Source organism: Pogoniulus pusillus, chromosome 4, assembly GCF_015220805.1.
Source record: "Pogoniulus pusillus isolate bPogPus1 chromosome 4, bPogPus1.pri, whole genome shotgun sequence".
Taxonomy (NCBI): Eukaryota; Metazoa; Chordata; class Aves; order Piciformes; family Lybiidae; genus Pogoniulus; species Pogoniulus pusillus.
Genome location: NC_087267.1, coordinates 6,605,052 through 6,624,670, shown reverse-complemented (window position 1 = coordinate 6,624,670; position 19,619 = coordinate 6,605,052). Strand labels below are relative to the sequence as shown.

General features: G+C 41.2%; 1 protein-coding gene across 4 annotated transcripts in view; it reads left to right on the top strand.

Annotated features, from left to right (window-relative positions):
- Window positions 1–19,619, top strand: part of ST7 (suppression of tumorigenicity 7) — a 160,615-nt gene that overhangs the window by 88,775 nt on the left and 52,221 nt on the right. For all 4 annotated transcript variants that reach the window (XM_064142074.1, XM_064142075.1, XM_064142076.1 and 1 more), the window contains exons 3-8: window positions 5,338–5,497; window positions 9,960–10,014; window positions 10,584–10,699; window positions 11,857–11,932; window positions 14,066–14,220; window positions 17,373–17,470. In XM_064142074.1, the coding sequence (XP_063998144.1) occupies window positions 5,338–5,497; window positions 9,960–10,014; window positions 10,584–10,699; window positions 11,857–11,932; window positions 14,066–14,220; window positions 17,373–17,470 (660 nt within the window). The remainder of the gene's footprint in view (window positions 1–5,337; window positions 5,498–9,959; window positions 10,015–10,583; window positions 10,700–11,856; window positions 11,933–14,065; window positions 14,221–17,372; window positions 17,471–19,619) is intronic.

Genomic DNA, 19,619 nt, shown 5'->3' with positions numbered 1-19,619 from the left:
AAGTAAGTTATAGTGAGGTAGTGCTAGCCAGCTGCTAACCCAATTGTGCTTCAGATTAATTATTTCTTAATATCATTGCTGTTTAACAATGGCCTTGTTACATGATGAACTGCCTACAATACCACCTACTTATCTGTGGCACTACACAGTGTTTGCAATTCTAAGGGATTCTTTGTGCTGCTGTGGTATTGAGTGAAACTCTTTTATAAAATAAACATTCTCTTTTCAAATCTGTATCACTAGGGTATTTTTCAGACTAGATGTACTAATATTCCTTGGAATTTTCCACCATATGGTCTGGCAGATTTTTTTTCCACTATCAGTTGGCTGCAATTCTTAATCAGAAGGAGAAATCACAGCACTGCAGGTTATGAAATGATGGAAAATTCCATCATTTCAGAAGTGTGGCAACAAATGGGAAAGTGAATGCTTTTCCTCTTTCATGTTTGGGTCATGAAACAATAACTCTGCAGAGTTCATCTTTAGTCAATTGCATGCTATGTGACTTCTTTGCAAAACATTGCTCTCCCATCTTATTTTATTTTTTACTTTGTTATTCATTCCTTAGGTAAAATTCTGGCCTTGCAGTAGGCAATGTGATTTAAATGAATAAAGGATTTCAGACCTATTTTTCTTGCCTGGGTAGCTTAGAACCATACAGTAATTACCTGACAGTTTAAAATGAACAATTTATCATATATTTCATTAATCCCTGCCCTATTGCAGGCATCAAAAATAGGAACCAAATTAAGTCCCAAGCTGCATTAGAAATACTGTATTGGAAACTTGGTCCCACTGCAGTTACTTTTAATCCAATAAAAACAAAGGGTTCTGTAGAACTCACAGAATACAATGAGCTGTATTGTATTCAGTGTCTGAGAGGCTAAGGCTTTCCACAGGTAGCATAATAAAACTGTCATGAAACACCACTAACATCCAGTGAATGCTGTTAACTACAATTATGTAAATGCCACTGAAATTTCTAAATAAGGTCACATATTTACCATACAGTTATCACCAGAGTGAAAGATGGTTAGCAAATGCAGGTGGCATTTGCATTGCAAACTGATTGAGTCTCAGTTCTAACAAACAAGAGGCTGAAATGAACCCCAGTCTCGAATCTCCACCAAGAATGCTTTCTACTTCAGAGCTTGGGACAATGGAACAATAATAACAGTTTTATGTTACATGACGAGAAACTCTTTGCAATGAACCAAGTCTTTCAGAATCTACAGAGCTGTAGAGCATGAGGCTGAGTCTGCATACTGGCTAGCACTGAGCAGCTGGGCTGGCTCGCTGTTCCTATCCACATATGTCTATAGTATGTGACAGTCATGGCCTTTTGTAACCAGTGGTGCTAGTACAGGAAGTCTGAGAGAGGACCTGAATAACATAAAGGGGCTTTGTCTTATTTTTTGTAGATATTCATTGTTCTGCTTGTTTCATTACCTTTGTGTAGTCTGCTCCTTAGGGGTAGAAAGGTGACTGACTTCTGGGTGTTTCCAGACTTCAGGAAAGTCTGACAATTGTGTAGGGGCAGTCTTTGGCAGCTGAAAAGCAGCAGTACGTGGTAATTGCTCAAAGTTTCTGCTCTGCTCAGCAGAGGCTGACAGGTCATGGAGGGCAGAATCTTTGTAGGAAGTTCCTGAGAAACTGGAAGCACTTGCCAAGGAGCAAGATGAGAGAGGAAGGATCTGTAGGAAGGCAGGCTTTAATAACCCAGCCCACAGACAAGACAAAGGTATCACAAGTAGTTGGACCCTGCCAAGTGCTGAGAGAAATACTATGCTTAGTCTAGGCAATATATTTTCTTCTTTCCTGCTTCTGTATTTCTAGAGGTGGATGAAGTGTGAATAAATACCTATTTATTTTGAATAAGCTGCTTTTTAGCACTGCATGTATCTTCTCATGCTGACTTGAGATAAGACAAGTAGGAGTTTGGTAACCACAAGCAGAGTCTAAGAGAATGCCAAACAGGTGCATTTTGTCTAGTTTGACACTGCTGGAAGGGGAGGTCTGTAAAGATGTATGTATGTATATAAAGATGTATGTGTATGCACTCCCGCTCTCTGTGTAGAACAGAAATGAGGTGGCCTTTTCTTTCAGAAGTGGTGCAGAAATTATCCTTCTCTTTAATTTCATCACTGATCCAAATCTCTTTCAATGGGTAATTTCCCACGAGTCAGTACACACGTGGAAAGGGCACCTTTGCTGTTCCCCCTTCAGGCCCGCAAGAGGAGGCAGAAAGGAGTTTTTGCATTTTCTTCCCCTATTCAAACCTCCAGAGATGTAAGGGGTGGGAGAAGAAGGGATTTGGAGTGCTCCACACAGGCACAAAAATTCTGCAAAGAGAAATTATTGGTTTGACTTCAGTACTGAATTACAGATTACCTTCTCAGGCACCCTGAACAAATCACTCCAAGCAAAGACTTATCAGGATGATGATTTATGGCTTTAATTTCTAAGAGACTGGATGCACTGAGATCTGACTGATATATCCTGGCACTGGATTGAGTCAACATTTCAAATATTTTTCAAAGCTGCCTTAATTTATGAGCTGTAATGCCATTTTGAAAAGTAATTAACATGTATGTAAGTCTAGGGAGACAGACTTACAGATATGTCACATTTTAGCAAGCTCCTGTCACTCAGCTGACCTACAGTAGTGACCACATGCCTAAATAAATGTTTTTGCCCATACCCTCAGTTTCACTGAAATTCAGTGTGACAGTTTTTCAGCTGGTATACATTTGCACAGCACAAATGGGCTTAAGCATGCTCTTGTGCTGCTCACTCTCCCTTTTTGGGTTTTGCTGACTTTTTATCTAAAGCTGATTATGATTGAAATAATGAGCAGAAATTTATGAGCATTTTTCTTTGTCTTCTCATAAACAAAGTATGATGCTTGTTAGATGTGCTCTGTAATTGCCAAGAGTTTTGAATAACCAGTTGGGCAACTGTACTTCAGTCTGACTGACTACAGTGATAGTCTTACCAAGTCCCCCTTGCTTCAGTATAAGACTATAATCCTTGACTCCTAACAGCCACTCCCTCTGAAGCCTTGGGTGGGTAGAATTGTGGCTTGTATGTCTTGGTTTGTTCAGGCTTCAAAGTTTCCAAAGATAAAACAGAAACAGATGCTCACAGAAGACAGGTGACTATCTCATGGTGCAACATTTCTCCATGGTCGGCCACATGCTGCTTGTTTCGGTTATGATGATCTCTTAGATCATAAGATTTCATACACTAAACCCTTTATCAAGTGCTGTGTGCCTAAGTGCAGGAGAGCAGCTAAACCCAAAGCTGACTTACCAGTGGCAACTCCTTGCCCATCATTTCCAGTATCTGGAGGCAGTGGAGTGTGCCTGGAGAAGTGCATTGGCAGTGTGGAGCAAGTGTTCAAGTAATACTTCTCAGTATTCTGTCCCTGGCTCCTGGGATTCCCACATGGGCAAACAGATGCCAATGGAATGAGCACACTCACAAGCATGCTGCAGAGCCCCTGTAAGGAGGGCTGTACAGGCCAGGCTGTTTGGTGATTTGCTTGGGACATAGAGTTCAGAAGGACCTGGATATGTTTAGGTTTTGGTTTTTCTGTGACCGTCTGTTTATATTCCTGTATGCTTGTGACCTTTATGTGTTCACATAGTCCTTCTGTCTTCTCCTCATCAGCCTGCCCTGTTCTTCCTTGTTGATGTCTCCTAGAAGAGACATTAGATTGTTTTAGGGCCTTAGTGATTCCGGGGCTGCCATGCACTCTTGTTTGGATTTGTCTCAAATAGCCACCAGCTATTCTACTGCATTCCAGCACAGCTAGGGTCAGTGTCACCCATATGAATGCTCTAGATTCTTTAACAACACAACTGAACTTTGGGTAAGCCCCAGTGCAGAATGCATTGGAGCACATTTTGGAAAGGAACAATTTCTTACTAATGCCAGAAGGTTTTATCTTGTTTTGGAATGGTGTAAAAGGGGCGGGGAGGGGGGGGAGAAAATATGACTTGTCTAGAGACAATCCCATAGAGACAGAAGTCAGTTCTGTTATGCAAAGAGCTCAACAGTACTTTAAAAACAATGAAAAAGTACTGTGGTGTGGACTGTGGGAAAGTGTGGACCCCAAACTGAACCTATGTGCAGCAGGAAGGCTTTAAAGAAGCTTTTTAGAGCCAGCTGGTTACTGGCTGGCCCACCAGAACCTGCTTGATTAGCACACTGATGTTGTCAAATACATGAACAAAGCTGGTGAGGGGCCTGGAGCACAAATCCTATGAGGAGAGGTTGAGGGAGCTGGGCCTGGAGAAGAGGAGGCTCAGGGGTGATTTTATTACTGTCTACAACTACCTGAAGGGGCATTGTAGCCAGGTGGGGGGTGGCCTCTTCTCCCAGGCAACCAGCAAGAGAACAAGGGGACACAGTCTCAAGTTGTGCCAGGGGAAAGTATAGGCTGGATATTAGGAAGAAGTTCTTCCCAGAGAGAGTGATTGGCATTGGAATGGGCTGCCCAGGGAGGTGGTGGAGGCACCGTCCTTGGGGGTGTTCAAGAAAAGCCTGGATGAGGCACTTGGTGCCATGGTCTGGTTGACTGGCTAGGGCTGGGTGCTAGGTTGGACTGGATGATCTTGGAGGTCTCTTCCAACCTGGTTGATTCTACGATTCTATGAATCTAGTCCTTTCAGTTGCTGCTGGTTGTGCCTAGTTGTACTAAGAATTAATAAACAGCCTTTTGATGGCAGAGATTCTGAATAGCTTTCAGTGCTGCCCTAAAACACGGGAACACCAAGTAACACAGAAACAGCAAAATCATTCACAACCTGTTGTGCAACCAACGTTACGAAGCGTTGCCAAGTTCTTTTAAACCTCTTTACCTTTTTTGGGTTTCTGAGATGCTTATTTCCTACTCCTTTGCTCCTATTTTAAACGCCTGGGAAATACGTAGATGTTACATACGGTTCTTTGAGGGGTTTTGTTAGGGTTTTGGGGTTTATTTCGTTTAAAAAAAAAAAAAAAAGGTTACCGACAAGATTCGAGATTTTTCACCGCTTGTAACCTAGGTTTTTAAGGCGATTTTCCGAATGTGGCACAAACGTGGATCAAAGTTATGCTCCCCGAGTGCCACGGGAATGCCGGCTGCGGCGAGCGAGCGGGCCTGGGTGCTCCTCGGGCAGTCAGGTGCCTCTCTCAGCAAGCGAGAGGTGTGAAGCGGGGATCCACGGGGACAGCGGAGCCCGCCTGCCTGCGGCTCTTCCCTCTGGGGTGCCGCGGCTCCCGGAGAGCAGGCTGGGGAGGCGGGGAAGCGGTGGCGGCCGGGCGCTGACGCGGCGCTCTCCTGTGTTGCAGATCTTCGAGTGGTGGTACTTCCGCAAGTACGGCACCTCCTTCATCGAGCAGGTCTCGGTGAGCCACCTGCGCCCCCTGCTGGGAGGGGTGGACAACAGCGCGCCCAGCGCCGCCAGCGCCGCTAACGGGGACGCGGACTCCAGCCGCCAGAGCGTCTCAGGTGAGGAGCAGCGGGCCGCAGGCGGAGCGCACCACTTACCCTCTGCCGCCTTTCTCTCGGCTTTCTGGGCGGCGTAATGCTGAACCTTTGCTTCCTAAGGTTCCTGTGCCCTAGGGCTCTCACCGCGGGGAAAAAATGTCCTTTATATACCCGAGGAGGAACATGATGGCCTGTTGGTGCTGGCAGCCAGGCAGGCAGTTGGTGAGCTGTGGAACTGGATGCAGCACAGAGGTGCTGGGTGGTAGCTGTGCCTCATCTGCTTGGCACAGCCACTGTGGGCAGTCAGCCCTCCTGCCCTGAAGGGCCCTGCATTTGCCTCACTCAAGGGTGCCACGCTGGATTTGTGCTCAGCTGTGTGATGGCAGTGGAAGCTGGGTATGGCTTGGGCACCGCACCGCAGGCCTGTGGCACACGGTGATTCCATACTGAACCGTGAGACCAGATAAGGCTTCCTTTAGATTGGTTTTGTGGTCAAATGAAAGGCAGAGCTGCTTCATTAATTGCTCTGTCTAATTACATCGTTCCAAATTCATGCAGTGCTCACTGCTCAGGCTACGCTGCTACGCTGTGGGATCATTCTGAATGAACATGTGATTGAGGAGGCGTTTAGAGATCCTTACATGAGTAGGATAAATGTATGAGCTGTAATTTTTGTTATGCTTTTATATGTTATTACAATGAATACAAATTTACTTTGGTGAAAAAAAAACAACTTTAGAAGAAATGAGATTTTACATGATTAAAGAGAGGATTTCGGTTTTGAACAGAGGCAGCTTGAGTCCTGTTAGAACTCTGCCACAGGAGGACTGTCTCTGCATGTCACTTCATTTACATCACAGAGTTTGGGATTCTGATGGTACCTGTATACCTGGGGAGAGTTCCTCTGAGAGACAAGCCATCATGCCTAAAATAAATCATCCTCCCAAGCACTTAGTTTTGTGGACTGGAGTCCCAGGGAAACTTGTCTTCTTGACTGGATGACTCAGCTACCTGGGTGAAGACAAATTGAAAACTTAGCCCATGAATGGTGAAGGTACCCAAATACTACTGCTGCTGGTTTGAGGTGGAGATTTGTGTTCCTTACATTCCTCATCTGTGAAATGAAGCTTAACAGTTTCAGCTCTAGCTTGGCATACAGGCCATCATTTTAATATTAGAAATGAATTCAGCTTTCATTAGAGACGTGGCCCTAGAATCCACTACAGTTTCATTAAATTTGTTTCTTCTGTAAGCTTTTGAAATGTATCAGAATTAAGAAGTGAGGAAAAGCAAATTTAAAAAGACCAGTAAGTTCACATATGGAGCAAACGTTATGGTTTAGAAACTGAGGTGTCAGTGTCTGTACCTGACAGATTTTATTTCTGCTCTGCAGTGTTCATGTAAATAAGCAAAGAAAAATTGTCTTTGAGCTCATAAATGAAATAAAGTAGGTAGCCTTAGAAAAAAACAACAAATGTTGCCCTCTACTGCATGTTTCTACTTAGGGAAGCCTCCATATAGCACAGCAAATTCATCTGTTGTCATTCCTGTCTGAGGGGAGGCTGTGAACAACAGCATTTTGTGGACACAGGATACTGCATTTGGGTAAACTGCTAGAAAGCATGAGATGGCTTGGAAACACCTATGTGCACACTTCAGTGTGTTCAGTCACACTTAAGCAGCTCTGAAATAACTCCCATTGTTTTAAAGCAGAAGGCTTTTTGACTCTTTTGACTAATGGGATTCACCCAAGCTTCTCGACTCTTCTGAGAGAAATATATAGTCAAGGAACACATTTGCTTTCAGTGCATTGGCACTTGAGACTGTGCACTGGGACTCTCACAGTGTTTGGATAGCGTGTCTGTACTGATGGCCTGTTATTCATGCCTTTGGAAAGGTGTTAGTGCTCAAAACTTGGCCATGGAACAAGAAGCTGAAAGATTAATCTCTGATAAATCCTATTTGCTCAAGTGAAATAAGGATAAGGTTATATTATTAATTTGAAATGTAAAGGAAGAGGCAACCTTTTTAAGTTTAGCGTGTATCAGCACTGGGATTTTGCTTTCACTGCCCAAGTAGGTGAAGATGGCTTTTACACTTGGCTCACTATGTTTTCCAATGTAGATGTTTGATTATGGTAGAACATGGAAGTAGATACCTTTGCCTTCAGGGAGGTCAGAAGAAGGGTTGTTGTACTGAGACCACAATATCAGCATATACTAAGACAAAAGGAACAAAAATCACATCTTGTTTAACTCTCCAGACAGGTGGCAGAATATCCCTGGGATAGGAGATGATAATAGAATCTTTTCTTCATATCATTTTTGTACCTCAGTTCCACCCTTCCCTGCTATAGTGCTGAAGTATTGCAGATAAAATAGAACCATTTAAATTTAAATAAGGTGAGCAAAAAGAACCATGAGACTGTGATCAAATAGTTGTTGCTTCATCTTACTAGTTGCAAATAGGGTAAGGCAAGCCATTGCATCATACCACTGGAACTGATAAGGGTGATGTTGATTTAATATTTACTGTGTTTCAAAAGTCACATTATGTAAAACCTGTCAGGCTGAAGCTTCTCAAACAGCCATGCCCTTTGGCTGCACACAGAATGTCAACTAAGAACTTCTGCTGAGTAAATCACTGTAGCTTTCTAATACTATCTACCTGCTGAAGTGGTTAGTTGACAGATGCAGATGTATAATCAATTTACTCTTCCCAAACATCCTCTTGGTCCCATGTCTCTGTTTTGTGAACTGTTTAGGTGATGTAGGCAGCAATTTGAGTGGCCACCTCCTATGGCACTTGACCAGTTTTGTGTAGCTGCAGATGCCATGTTACTGCAAACGATTGATGTAAAATGCATTTTCTCCATGCCACTTGAGAGTAATACCCAGAAGTAGGAGCTACATCCATGTGAAAATAGAAGAGCTCATCATGCTATTTTGTATTGTTCTTTCCAACCTAGGTGATTCTGTGACTATATTTGTCTCTTTCTTGAATGGAACAGGCATATACAACCAGTGCTGTATAAAGTAGGGGGTAAAGCCTGATGACTCAACATCCCACCAGAAGACTGTTGCTGTGATCTCTTTAGAAACAATGTCACAAAAATTCGTAGGGAAAAGTGTGCTGATTGGCTTTTGGTGGTGGAAAACACCTAGTGAAATGCTGTGGGAACCGTGCTACTGATGCATTATTGCAGAACATCACGTAAGGAGTCATCCAATAGCAGAGGTCTGTGGTGAAACAACATGCTGCTTCTCAGTGAGCCTTTATGCAAATACTGAGTTGGATTCTGGTCTCATCTTCACTGAAGTGAATTGTCTGTGTTAAAATGAGGAGACCAAGTCTGGCATTTAAGTTAAAGGAAGCAGAAGCAAGACTTCATCTTTTTAAAGATATAGATTTATTGTTTATTATTATTCTGTTTAAAATTACACTGTTGTGGATTTTCTCATCTCTTCCTATCTGTAATGTGAAGAATTTTCAAAATTCTCCACCCTGGAAGAAGTTTCAGAAATGCTTTTATTATTCTCAGACCTTTGCATTGCTTTGCTTTGCAGCATTTCTCTGCCAATCAGCTTCAGCATCCTTTGCGAGCTCTGGGATCTTACTTAAGTAAGGTCAGCAGATGTTGCCATGATTTTTTTTTTTACTTCACAAGCTAAGGAGGAATTAAATTTGTAGCTGAGATTCTTAATGATTTAGAGTATTAACTGGACAGTAGAGTTTTTCTGTAGAAATAGCAAGTCCACAGGGACTGAGTTGATTGCTGTATTTCAGTGTAACAACCCAGTGTGATCCCTCTTCAGTTCTGCATTACTGTAAGTGTGAGCCCAGGCACTAACGAGTGCTACCTTTTCATCTGGCATCTGGAGCTTTGTTTGTGGTTATTTACTTGGAATGATTATATTTGTTGACACTAGTCTATGATTAAATTACTGAAGGGAGGCTATAGCCAGGTAGGGGTCGGTCTCTTCTCCCAGGCAACCAGCAATAGAGCAAGGGGACACAGTCCCAAGTTGTGCCGGAGAAAGTACAGGCTGGATGTTAGGAGGAAGTTCTTCCCAGAGAGAGTGATTGGCATTGGAATGGGTTGCCCAGGGAGGTGGTGGAGGCACTGTCCCTGGAGGTGTTCAAGAAAAAGACTCGATGAGGCACTTGGTGCTATGGTCTAGTTGACTGTCTAGGGCTGGGTGCTAGGTTGGACTGGATGATCTTGGAGGTCTCTTCCAACCTGATTGATTCTATGATTCTACTTAAATAGGGAAGAACAGTCTGGTTACCTGCATCTCTCTGCTGTTGATTTTGTTTGTTGGGTTTTTGTTTTGTTGTTTTTTTTTTTTTTTAATATCTACACCTATAAAAAATCAAAGAAACTTGATAAAGCTCATTGGAAGGTAACTGATGTTTCTGATAAGCCTCAAGTACCGTTGTAATATGGGAGAGTTTAATTATTGCATGTTTCTGTTTATGGCAGAGTGCAAAGTCTGGCGAAATCCTTTAAATCTGTTCAGAGGAGCTGAATATAACCGGTAAGTCTACAGTGTTACATTTTCAGGCATGTTACTGAGCTAAGGACCTTAACTGTACTTTTCCACTAGTCTTACTCAGAGATGGAAAACCAAAACCATCTGTGGAAGCATGCTCATGGCAGTCGTTTTTCTGTCATTTGCAAAATCTTTCTGAATGAAAAGAAATTTAGGTTCATGCTTTTGCACTTGTCCTTTCTGCCTTTTTCTTGACCTTATAAAAGAATGGGAAAACCTAAGTGCAATGTTCCTGGCACTGTTAATACAGTAATTTAAGTCAAGTAAGTGATGTCAATCAACCTAATTAATTATATCTAGGTTTCCTGTAGTCCTAGTGTTTGAGTATGTGTGTTAGAGATTTCCAGTGTGTACTTCCCAATATCCTCACTAACTTACGTGCAACTACTGTTGCTCCATCGCAGTTCAGTCAAATGCAATGCATGTTGGTTAGGAGATGGGCTGGGTGAGTTTAGTAGGCTATGTCCACCTCAAAGGTCTAGAATTCTTTTCTAGATTAATTTTGCTGAATGTGACCTCATTACCAAAATGTCTCTTTCTTGGCATGTTTGCAGGTATACATGGGTAACAGGGAGAGAACCCTTGACTTACTACGATATGAATCTTTCAGCACAGGACCATCAGACATTCTTTACCTGTGACACAGATCATTTACGGCCTGCAGACGCTAGTAAGAGACCTTGTGGACAGCCATTTTTGCTAATAGGTTGATGATTGCTTTAAGCTGATGAAGAAGAATGGAATCAGACATTAGTTCTCTCAGGCAGATAAGGAATGGCAGAAATTTGGTTATACCCAGAATGATGTTGTGGTTGGATTCACAATATTCTAGGTCTGAACAAATATCTATGTAGGTATAAGCTATCTAATTTCTGTCCCTAATTTGTTCTACTTTCTTGTTAGAGTCATTCAGGATACCATTTGCAATTGTAAAGATTTGGCTTTTGCTCCTCTTTCTTGCAGTGGCTTCAAACATGTGTAGCTTAATTTGCCTCCAGGTGCAGTGTAGTACGTTGAGTTACGTTATTTAGGTCCCATTTAGTCTACACTAACAGAAGATAGAGAGCTTATGTAAAATTTGGCCTTGTGTTTCATTCCCTGATATAGTCTGAAGCTCTGTAAAAGAATAGGAGCAACACATTTATAACTGAACTTAATATAAGCAGCTTTAGTTATGTTAATCCTTTACTGTTAACTCCATGTGCAGACATTGGTTCTGCTAAAAATTTACAGCCATAATTTTGATTTGCATCTGTATCAAAGACAAGTCTTTGTCTCTTAGGAAAGGAGAGATGCTGACAATTGGGTATTCCATTCTGAGGGCATAATTACAAAGGAGAACATATTGTGCTTTTCTGGCACACTATACATATGAATCTTGTTCTCTGAATGCAATGGACTAATTATGAGGTGGTCTGATTAGCTGGATGCTTTTCCATGTAACATTCATCTAAAGCAACAAAGAGCACAGTAAGGAACTAGAATAAGAATCCAAACAGCCCTGTATTCTGTTGTACACTGTGAAATTACTACCCCAAGAAGAAGAAGCTGCTTGTCATTTTTGCATGTGACAGTGCAGATGGCATGATCTCTCAGACAGATTTTTCTATGGAAAAATGTGTAATTAAATGAAAAAAAATAAAGCCAAGTATTTGGGGCACAAGCTTATGTTGATTAGTTATCTTTTGAATGATCACTGAGTTCTTGGAAATGTTCTGGATTGAATCCATCTGAGAGCAATAAATTCAGTTGTTATAATGCAGTATATCCTCCTTGGTAATGCTGTAATGACTGATATGCCCTTGTTCTGCTTTGTTTATTGAATAGTAATGCAAAAAGCCTGGAGAGAGAGAAACCCCCAAGCCCGAATTTCTGCAGCACATGAAGCTTTGGAATTGAATGAGTGAGTGACAACAACATTAACATTTATTTCCTGACATTTAAAAATCCATTTGATGATGGCTTAAGACAGGGGGGTTGCTACAGTAATTTTTAACCATGTGACAGGTCTGTCACAGAAAAGCCTACAATGGAAGGAAAAATGCACAGCTGTATGTTCTGCCAGCCACCCAGAAGGTCCTTAGGGCAGCAAAGACAATGGGAGTCTTCCTGTTGCTGTCAGTGGGCTTTGGATCAGCATAGTGAACTGCTGATTCAGTTGCCTCCTGATGAGTATATGAAAATGCATTTATAGGATGGAGAGTTCCCGTTTGGATTTCTCAGTCATCCTCCACTGAGGCAAGAAAGAAGGGACTCATAATCGCCTTCTAAAATATTAATTTCATAGTGTGAATGGGATATCACTTTCTGGGACTTTCCATCTTTGGGTCCATGATTTATTTTCTCAGTGAGAAGTGTAGTATTCTGAACTCAGTGCTGTGATGCTTTACTGGTATACCAATCTGTGTAAATGCTGTCAAAGTACATAGAGCAACCCTTAGGTTGCTGTCAGATTTACTGCATTCTAGAATTCCATGAATTGGAGCTTTACAGATTGTCCTTCACATGTTTCATCAGGAGAAGAAAAAGAATTGTTTGCTTCTGGACAGCAGTTTAACTGAGATTACATGCAGCATAAAAGGCTTTTGCAGAAGTCAGATGTAAGCCTGTCCTTTCCTATTCACATGTCACAGAATGTCAGAATGGCTGGGGTTGCCAGAGACCTCTGGAGGTCATCAGGTTCAACCTCCCTACTCATGCAAGGTCACTTACATCACATTGCACAGGACCATTTTCAGATGGCTTTTGAGTATCTCTAAGGAGGCAGACTCTACAACCTCTCAGGACAGCCTGCACCAGTGCTTTCTCACTCTCACAGAAAAAAGACATTTCTTGATGTTCAGTCAGAGCCTCCTGTGTTTCAGTTTGTGCCCATTGCCTAAGGTTCTATCACTGGGCACCCCTAAAAAAGTCATGGTTCCATTGTCTCTGCACCCTCACTTCAAGATATCCTCCTTCATCTTTCTCTTCTCCAGGCTGAACAGTCCCTGCTCTCTCAGCCTTTAGTCATATATGAGATGCTCCAGCCTCTTAATCATCTTCACAGCCTTTGGCTGAATCCTCTCCAGTATGTCCATGTTCCTCTTGTATTGGAGAGCACAGAACTGGACACCACGCTCCAACTATGGCCTCACCATTGCTGGGGAAGAATCACCTCCCTCAGCCTTTTGGCAGCTCTCCTAATGCAGCTCAGGATGCCTTTCACTTTCTTTGTTGCAAAGCACATTGCTGACTTACAGTCAACGTGGTGTTCACCAAGGCCCCCAGGTCCTTTTCTGTAAAGCTACTTTACAGCTGGGTGACACACAACAAGTACTGGTGCATGGAATCTTGTTTTCACCTGGGCTGTTGTTTTCTGTTCCTCAGCTAATGACTGTGAAATGCAGCTGGAGGCAACTGCCACCCCATTCTATTTCTGTGTAAAGAACAATCTTAGCAGTTGTGTGCTTTGTAGCAGAAAGAAGTCAACAGGCTATATACCACCTCGTTTTAGCTGATTATGTATCCAAACTGGATGAGGTGACTTTGGCAGTGTGTTTCACCTTTCTGTGTATTCCTAAAGATGTTTTCCTGTTTTGGGGGGTGGTGTGGGTTGCTTTTGTGTTGTTCTTTAATTTCTACGATTACAGTGATAATCTGTTCTTTGCATATGGCAAGTGCTATAGTCTGTAGATTCCTTTCATCTTTCTCTTTTATGGCAATGGAGATGTCTTATTAAAACAATAATGCATAAAACTAGTCATGGTTTCCAGGAGTTCTAGCCATGCTTGGTGTGAGACAGTGCTTTATTTTCTGGGACAGATACCAGCAGGTTTACTCAATTGATTGAGTGGTAAGAGTACCTGCGAATGAGAGTCATGGTCTGGTTGCCATAGTATTTATTCATCAGAATAGTGCACTAGAAAGGTGCAAAACTCCATTGCCTCTGTATTTGGTACATCCTTGCCTGTCTGCGTGTCTTTGTAGAGCTTTTATTTCATGCAACTTTCTTGTGGGTTTTTTCCTCAGTTTTGGTTGGTTCGTTGTTTTTTTGCAGGTGTGCTACTGCCTATATTCTCTTGGCTGAAGAGGAAGCGACAACAATTGTAGAAGCAGAGAAGCTATTCAAGCAAGCTCTGAAAGCTGGAGAAGGCTGTTACAGGCGCAGTCAGCAGTTACAGCATCATGGTGCCCAGTATGAAGCCCAACACAGTAAGTTCCTTTGGAGAGAGTTTTTAAAGGAGGAGAAGTTCCAGGGAGTTCTTTGGGCTTTGTTGTTTGTGTGCTTTTTACCACTCTCAGAATTATGTATTAAGTGTTTAAAGTTGTCTGAAATACGACCTAAGAGACAGAATATTCTGTTCCAATTCTTTTGCATGATTCTGTTGCTGAGCTAGCAAGAGATTACAGATGCACCTTTTCTTTGTTGTGCAGAAAATACTCTAGCTCATACTTGACAGGAAAGAAAAGGTAGCAGAACCAAAAGGGTTACAGTACTCAGAAAATGCTGGATGCTGTTTTAGGAAATTACACTGAGGTGCCTTAACACATAGGCTGGTGTTGTGAGCCAGGCAGTAAACAGTGATGGAAACAGGAGTGAAGTGATTATCTTCCAGCTTTCTTCAGTCAGCTGTAAAGCTAAATATGTGCACCACATTGTTCTGTGTAAAATTTAATGAGGCCCATTAACAAGTGTGATATTTGAAAAGTTTGTTGCATACATTAGGAAAGGTCACAGAAACATAAAAATTAATAACTGGAATAGTACAGTGCTGTAATTGAAAGTCTAGATTTTATTTCTTCTTTAAAATGTTGCATAAACAGATTCAGCTTCTGTGATGGTATACACAAGATGCTTCTTAAGACTAAGAAACTGCAGGAGAGTTCACTGCCAGTAAATGAACAAAAAGATAAGCAAAGCAAACAGTCTAGGTTATTTGTAATCTACAATGACTACCTCAGGCAAAAAATAATACTGATGAAGTGCATAAATGTGAGCACTCACATACTTTGGTGTCTTCATGTTTCTCAGGACCTGAATACACAGCCTCTGGCTATCTCACATAATTTGAAGACTGCTGATAAAAATTGAACATACTGAAATTGCCTGTGATGTCTGCTTTCAAAAGTCTACACAAGTCTCTACCTGACAACCTGGGCTTTTATAAAGCTTGGGGGTAGTATTTTAAGCATTTGTTGGCTATAAAATGATACTTAGGATGATTTGGGGGTTTTTTGGTGAAAATAAAAATACAGAGCAGCTGAGCCCTTGAAGCAATTTTCAGGCTCTGTGACACCTTAACTTGTGCAGTCTGTCCATCCTGAGTGCAGAAAATTACAGTGATTTTATGAAAAATTTACAATAAGACTAACTAAATGTTGTCATGATGCTTATGTCCAAGATAACCTGGTTAAGTTTGTCCAAGCAAATATAAGCATGGTATTTTCATAATTTCTGTGTGGTAGATGGCTACAGTCAATATCAAATCTGATGTCCTGAACCTTAGTTATTACAGCAAAGGAAGTAACCAGTCTAATTACAGAATTTAGTGCATTATCACAGAGCAGGAGGGGCTGAAAAGTGACTGCCAGCTCTCACTGTGGCTTCAGGAGAGACTAGATCATCACACTTCTTTATATCACCTAGTCTTCCTTTGATAATATCAGTGTGCACCCACAGAAATTAGAGAGGTTCCAGCCTCAGATGGTGCTTCCCTCAGAGGGTTTCAAGTTGGATTCTCTTGATTATATGCTGGACTTCAGCATGGTTTACAGAGATGAGGAGCTCAGCTATCTTTAAAGAAGGACCATGGACAGATGTTTTGCAGTTATTCCATTTCTGGTTTTGAAGTTGATGTTGACATGAAAAGTGGGCATTTAATGTTTTACAGGTGAAAAACACTGTAGTTTCTTGGAAAAAAAAAGGCATCTTCCTCTGTTGTTTCTGTTTATTCATGTGTCACATCTCCTTCATAAGATATTTTATGCTAGACTGTGAATTTTAAGAGTAAATAATGACTAACATGGTACCCAACTTAACCTCTTTCAAAAGATACTAGTTTATAGAAAGCATGGGCAATCCTCTTTGTAAAGTGGCTTATGTTATACACCCCCAAATTACTAGTCACCTCAGAAAATTTTGCCTGGAAGGTATTCTTAATTTCATAGTTAGTTAATGCCTTTTGACCATTCCTTCTGAAATGACTGAAAAGCAGCTTGGCCTGAAATGTCTCTGTCTTAGCTACACTATGTAAACACATGAAACAGGTGTAACATATTGTTTATGAAACACATAAGAATCAATATAGAGATAAAGAAGTATATAATATAAAATACAGCTAAATTCTTTCTTTTTTTTTTTCACTCTAAAGTTAGACCTTTTAACCTGCTGCTTAATCTACCTGAAAATTGTAAGTTTAAAATGATCTGTAGGTACTTGGAATGTTTTCAGCACACATTTTGTTCTTATTGTGGAAGACTTGAAAATGTTAGGAACAGATGAAAGTCTTTATGGACTGCGTACTATACACAAAGGTAATTCATAGCAGAAGTCTTGTATTTGCATGATACAGTAATTTGATAGGTGATTAGCTGTGCATTAATTTCTTGCTGGTCTAGAGGCATGTGAAGAAGTTCACATTGGAATTAAAGGGAAGAGAACAAGTAACAGTTCTCCAAGAGAAAAAATATTACTGCAGCTGTTTAGTTTCTGCCATCTTCTCACACACAGGGCTGTCATATCTGAAACAAGTTAGTTTGCCATCCATAATTTAGCAGTGAGAGGAATCTGGAGATGTGAAATGGGTAACAAGTAAAGGCTCTGTAAACAGTTCATGGTATGCTTTGCTTATAATCATAAGAAAAAGACTGTTAGAAGATGAGGGTTTGTTGAATTGTGTATCATAACTTACAAGAAATGTAGGATATAGTGTGCTTTTCCATGGATGCCATGTTTGTGAATTGGTAATTTAATGCTCTGTGTGTGTGACCACAGAGGTTCTGTGTCAGTGTTAACTTCATAGGGCTTCTCCTTGACTCACTTGATTGCATGGTGGTCTATACCTTACTGTGTTCTCTCAGTGGTCTATACACTACAGCATTCATTCTACCTTCAGATCTACTTGTATTTCATAGGTAGAAGGCCAACCAATGGATCCTTACTCTGAATAATTCACTGATTTCAGTTATGTTATGCCACATCTAAATCAGCAGAATTTGCTATTTTTTTTATTATTGTGAAAGCATTGATAATAGTGAATAACAAAAACCAGCAAGAAAGTTGCTTCTTTTTGTGTTGGAATATTAAATTAGTCTTTGTTTTGTCTTTTTTTATCTTAATACTGTTTCTTTTTCCTCTTATACAGGAAGGGACACCAATGTGTTAGTTTATATTAAGAGGAGGCTGGCAATGTGTGCAAGAAAGCTGGGAAGGACCAGGGAAGCAGTGAAAATGATGAGAGATGTGAGTTTGGTTTTGTTTTGTATGCGACACTTAGATAATAGTAGCATAGAAATTACACACATTTGCTTACAAGTTAGCATCTATTCCTGCAGCATGCAGCACTGCTGATACTCATTTTGCATGTATAATGTACATAAAAAATTAAGAGAAAGGAACACTAAGAAGTCATAAAATGCCACATGAACAGTTGCTCACACCAGACTGAATTTCCCATCCTGGTGCATGTGCAGTGGAGTGGAGTGTTCCATTATTGATTGTGAAGTTACATAACTTGTTTTTTTTCTGAAGCATGTAACAAATGCTGCTAACTTAAATAGGCAGGTCTTAAGTGTTCTGTTTCCTCCTTGCAAATCTCTGTGCATTGTTTACATCGTACTATTCAGACTTGAGGATGGTGTTGTTTGTTCATGGAAAGCCTATTACTCAGAAGTCAAAACCGAGTAATTAATCTGTAATGAACTGATTTCCCTCTGAGTTGGGAGAGAACTATATCCCTGTTTTGTAGGCAGAGAGTTACCAATGCTGGTTGTAAGTTGGTAAACTGCAAAGCTACAAATTTGACACATCAAATAGTACCTGGTTTAGACATGACAGGAAGGGCAACTGTCCACATAAGGCACTATATATATTTCAAGTATGTAAAAAGCTTGAGTTTAGAGATAGCTGTGAATGTCCTGTATTTCTTGAGATTCCCTGAATGCAGATTAGGAACACTATGCTTTGAGTTGGTGACTTGCCTCACCCAAGGTAGCAAGTCTGTCACAGGAGGAGGAATGGAACCCTAGAGATCTGGGAAGATGGTGGTAAATCTCTTTACCAGCTTCCTGTGTTCTCCTTTATTACACTTTGTTTTCCAGCTCCCACAAAAGTGGGGTAGAGATTAATCTAGCAAGATAAGAATTCTACAGGTTAAGCTGAAGGACTTAAATTTTAAATGCACAGCATGGAATCTCAAACCAGAATGAAGTGTGCTTTAAGCAGTTTAGATCCTGGAATCTGCCCAGCGAAAAGGGGAACTTGATGCAAGTCAGTGGGAAGTTTAATGCAAAGGGGCAAGTAACTTTCTCTGAAGCTAAGGCACTTGTATCAACAGCAGTAGGGCAAGTATGTCTGCCAGCCTGGAATCCAGCATCTAGCACCTTCTGAAACCAGGGTATTCATTACTATGTTTTGAAAACACTGAGCTGAGTTCATCATGGTAATGCAGGTCCTCATGCTAAATCTATGAGATGGCAACTGGTGAGTAACTTTCTTTCCAGTTTCAAGCTGGAGTTTTTCAGGCACGCCACTCTGGCTGCCCAGAATCACAAGTCTCTCAGACAGAGGTGTTGAAAAACAGCTTGTCAGAAGCACAGCCATTGTGCAGCTGGGAGTGTGAGAAAGAGGGATGAGGAAGAAAGACCTAGCTTTGGAATCTTGTGGTCAACTGGGAGAATGTTGATTTCAAATGTTGTTTTCAGTCCAGCCAATTCCACTGATTCTTCGTGAATTTTGTTAATCCGGGCACTCTGGGACAAACATTGGAATGTTTGGGGACAAACATTGGAATCTAAGTTCTGGCATTAATATACAAGGAAGATAAAATTTTGAATTTCATATTCAAATGTCACACATCATAATTATGACAACTTCTGGAGCTTACTATGGGTTGCTGAGTGTGTTTTGTGATTTGCAGATAGGAGTGTGGAGAGCAGATAATCTGTGAAGTTTTCTGATGTGAGTGTGCGTGGTTAAATGTGTATGCAGAGCACTAGATTCAAGGACATGGGTGGTCCACGTAGTCCTAGGTTTCTAGGTTTCTTATGCAAAGTGAAGCCCAGCATGCTTTCTTTATAATGAACAGCTTATTCTGTCACTAGAGACAAAATGGTGCACTAAGTACAGTGTGGATCTTGAAATGCAACAATGACAGGGAGACCCACGTTCATCATTTATTAGAAACCTGAAGGGCAAAACCAACTCTCCTCTGTAGGAACATTTTACAAAAGTAGGACAGGATGCAAGACAAACAAGGTATAAACATACAAACAGACCCTGGAACTGGATTTAGATGCCTTAGGAGTTTTTTGTTGTGAGCAATCAGAAACAAGCATTAGCAAGTCCCTAGATGAAATGTAAAAGCAGCAATATCTCTAGGTCACAGCTCCAG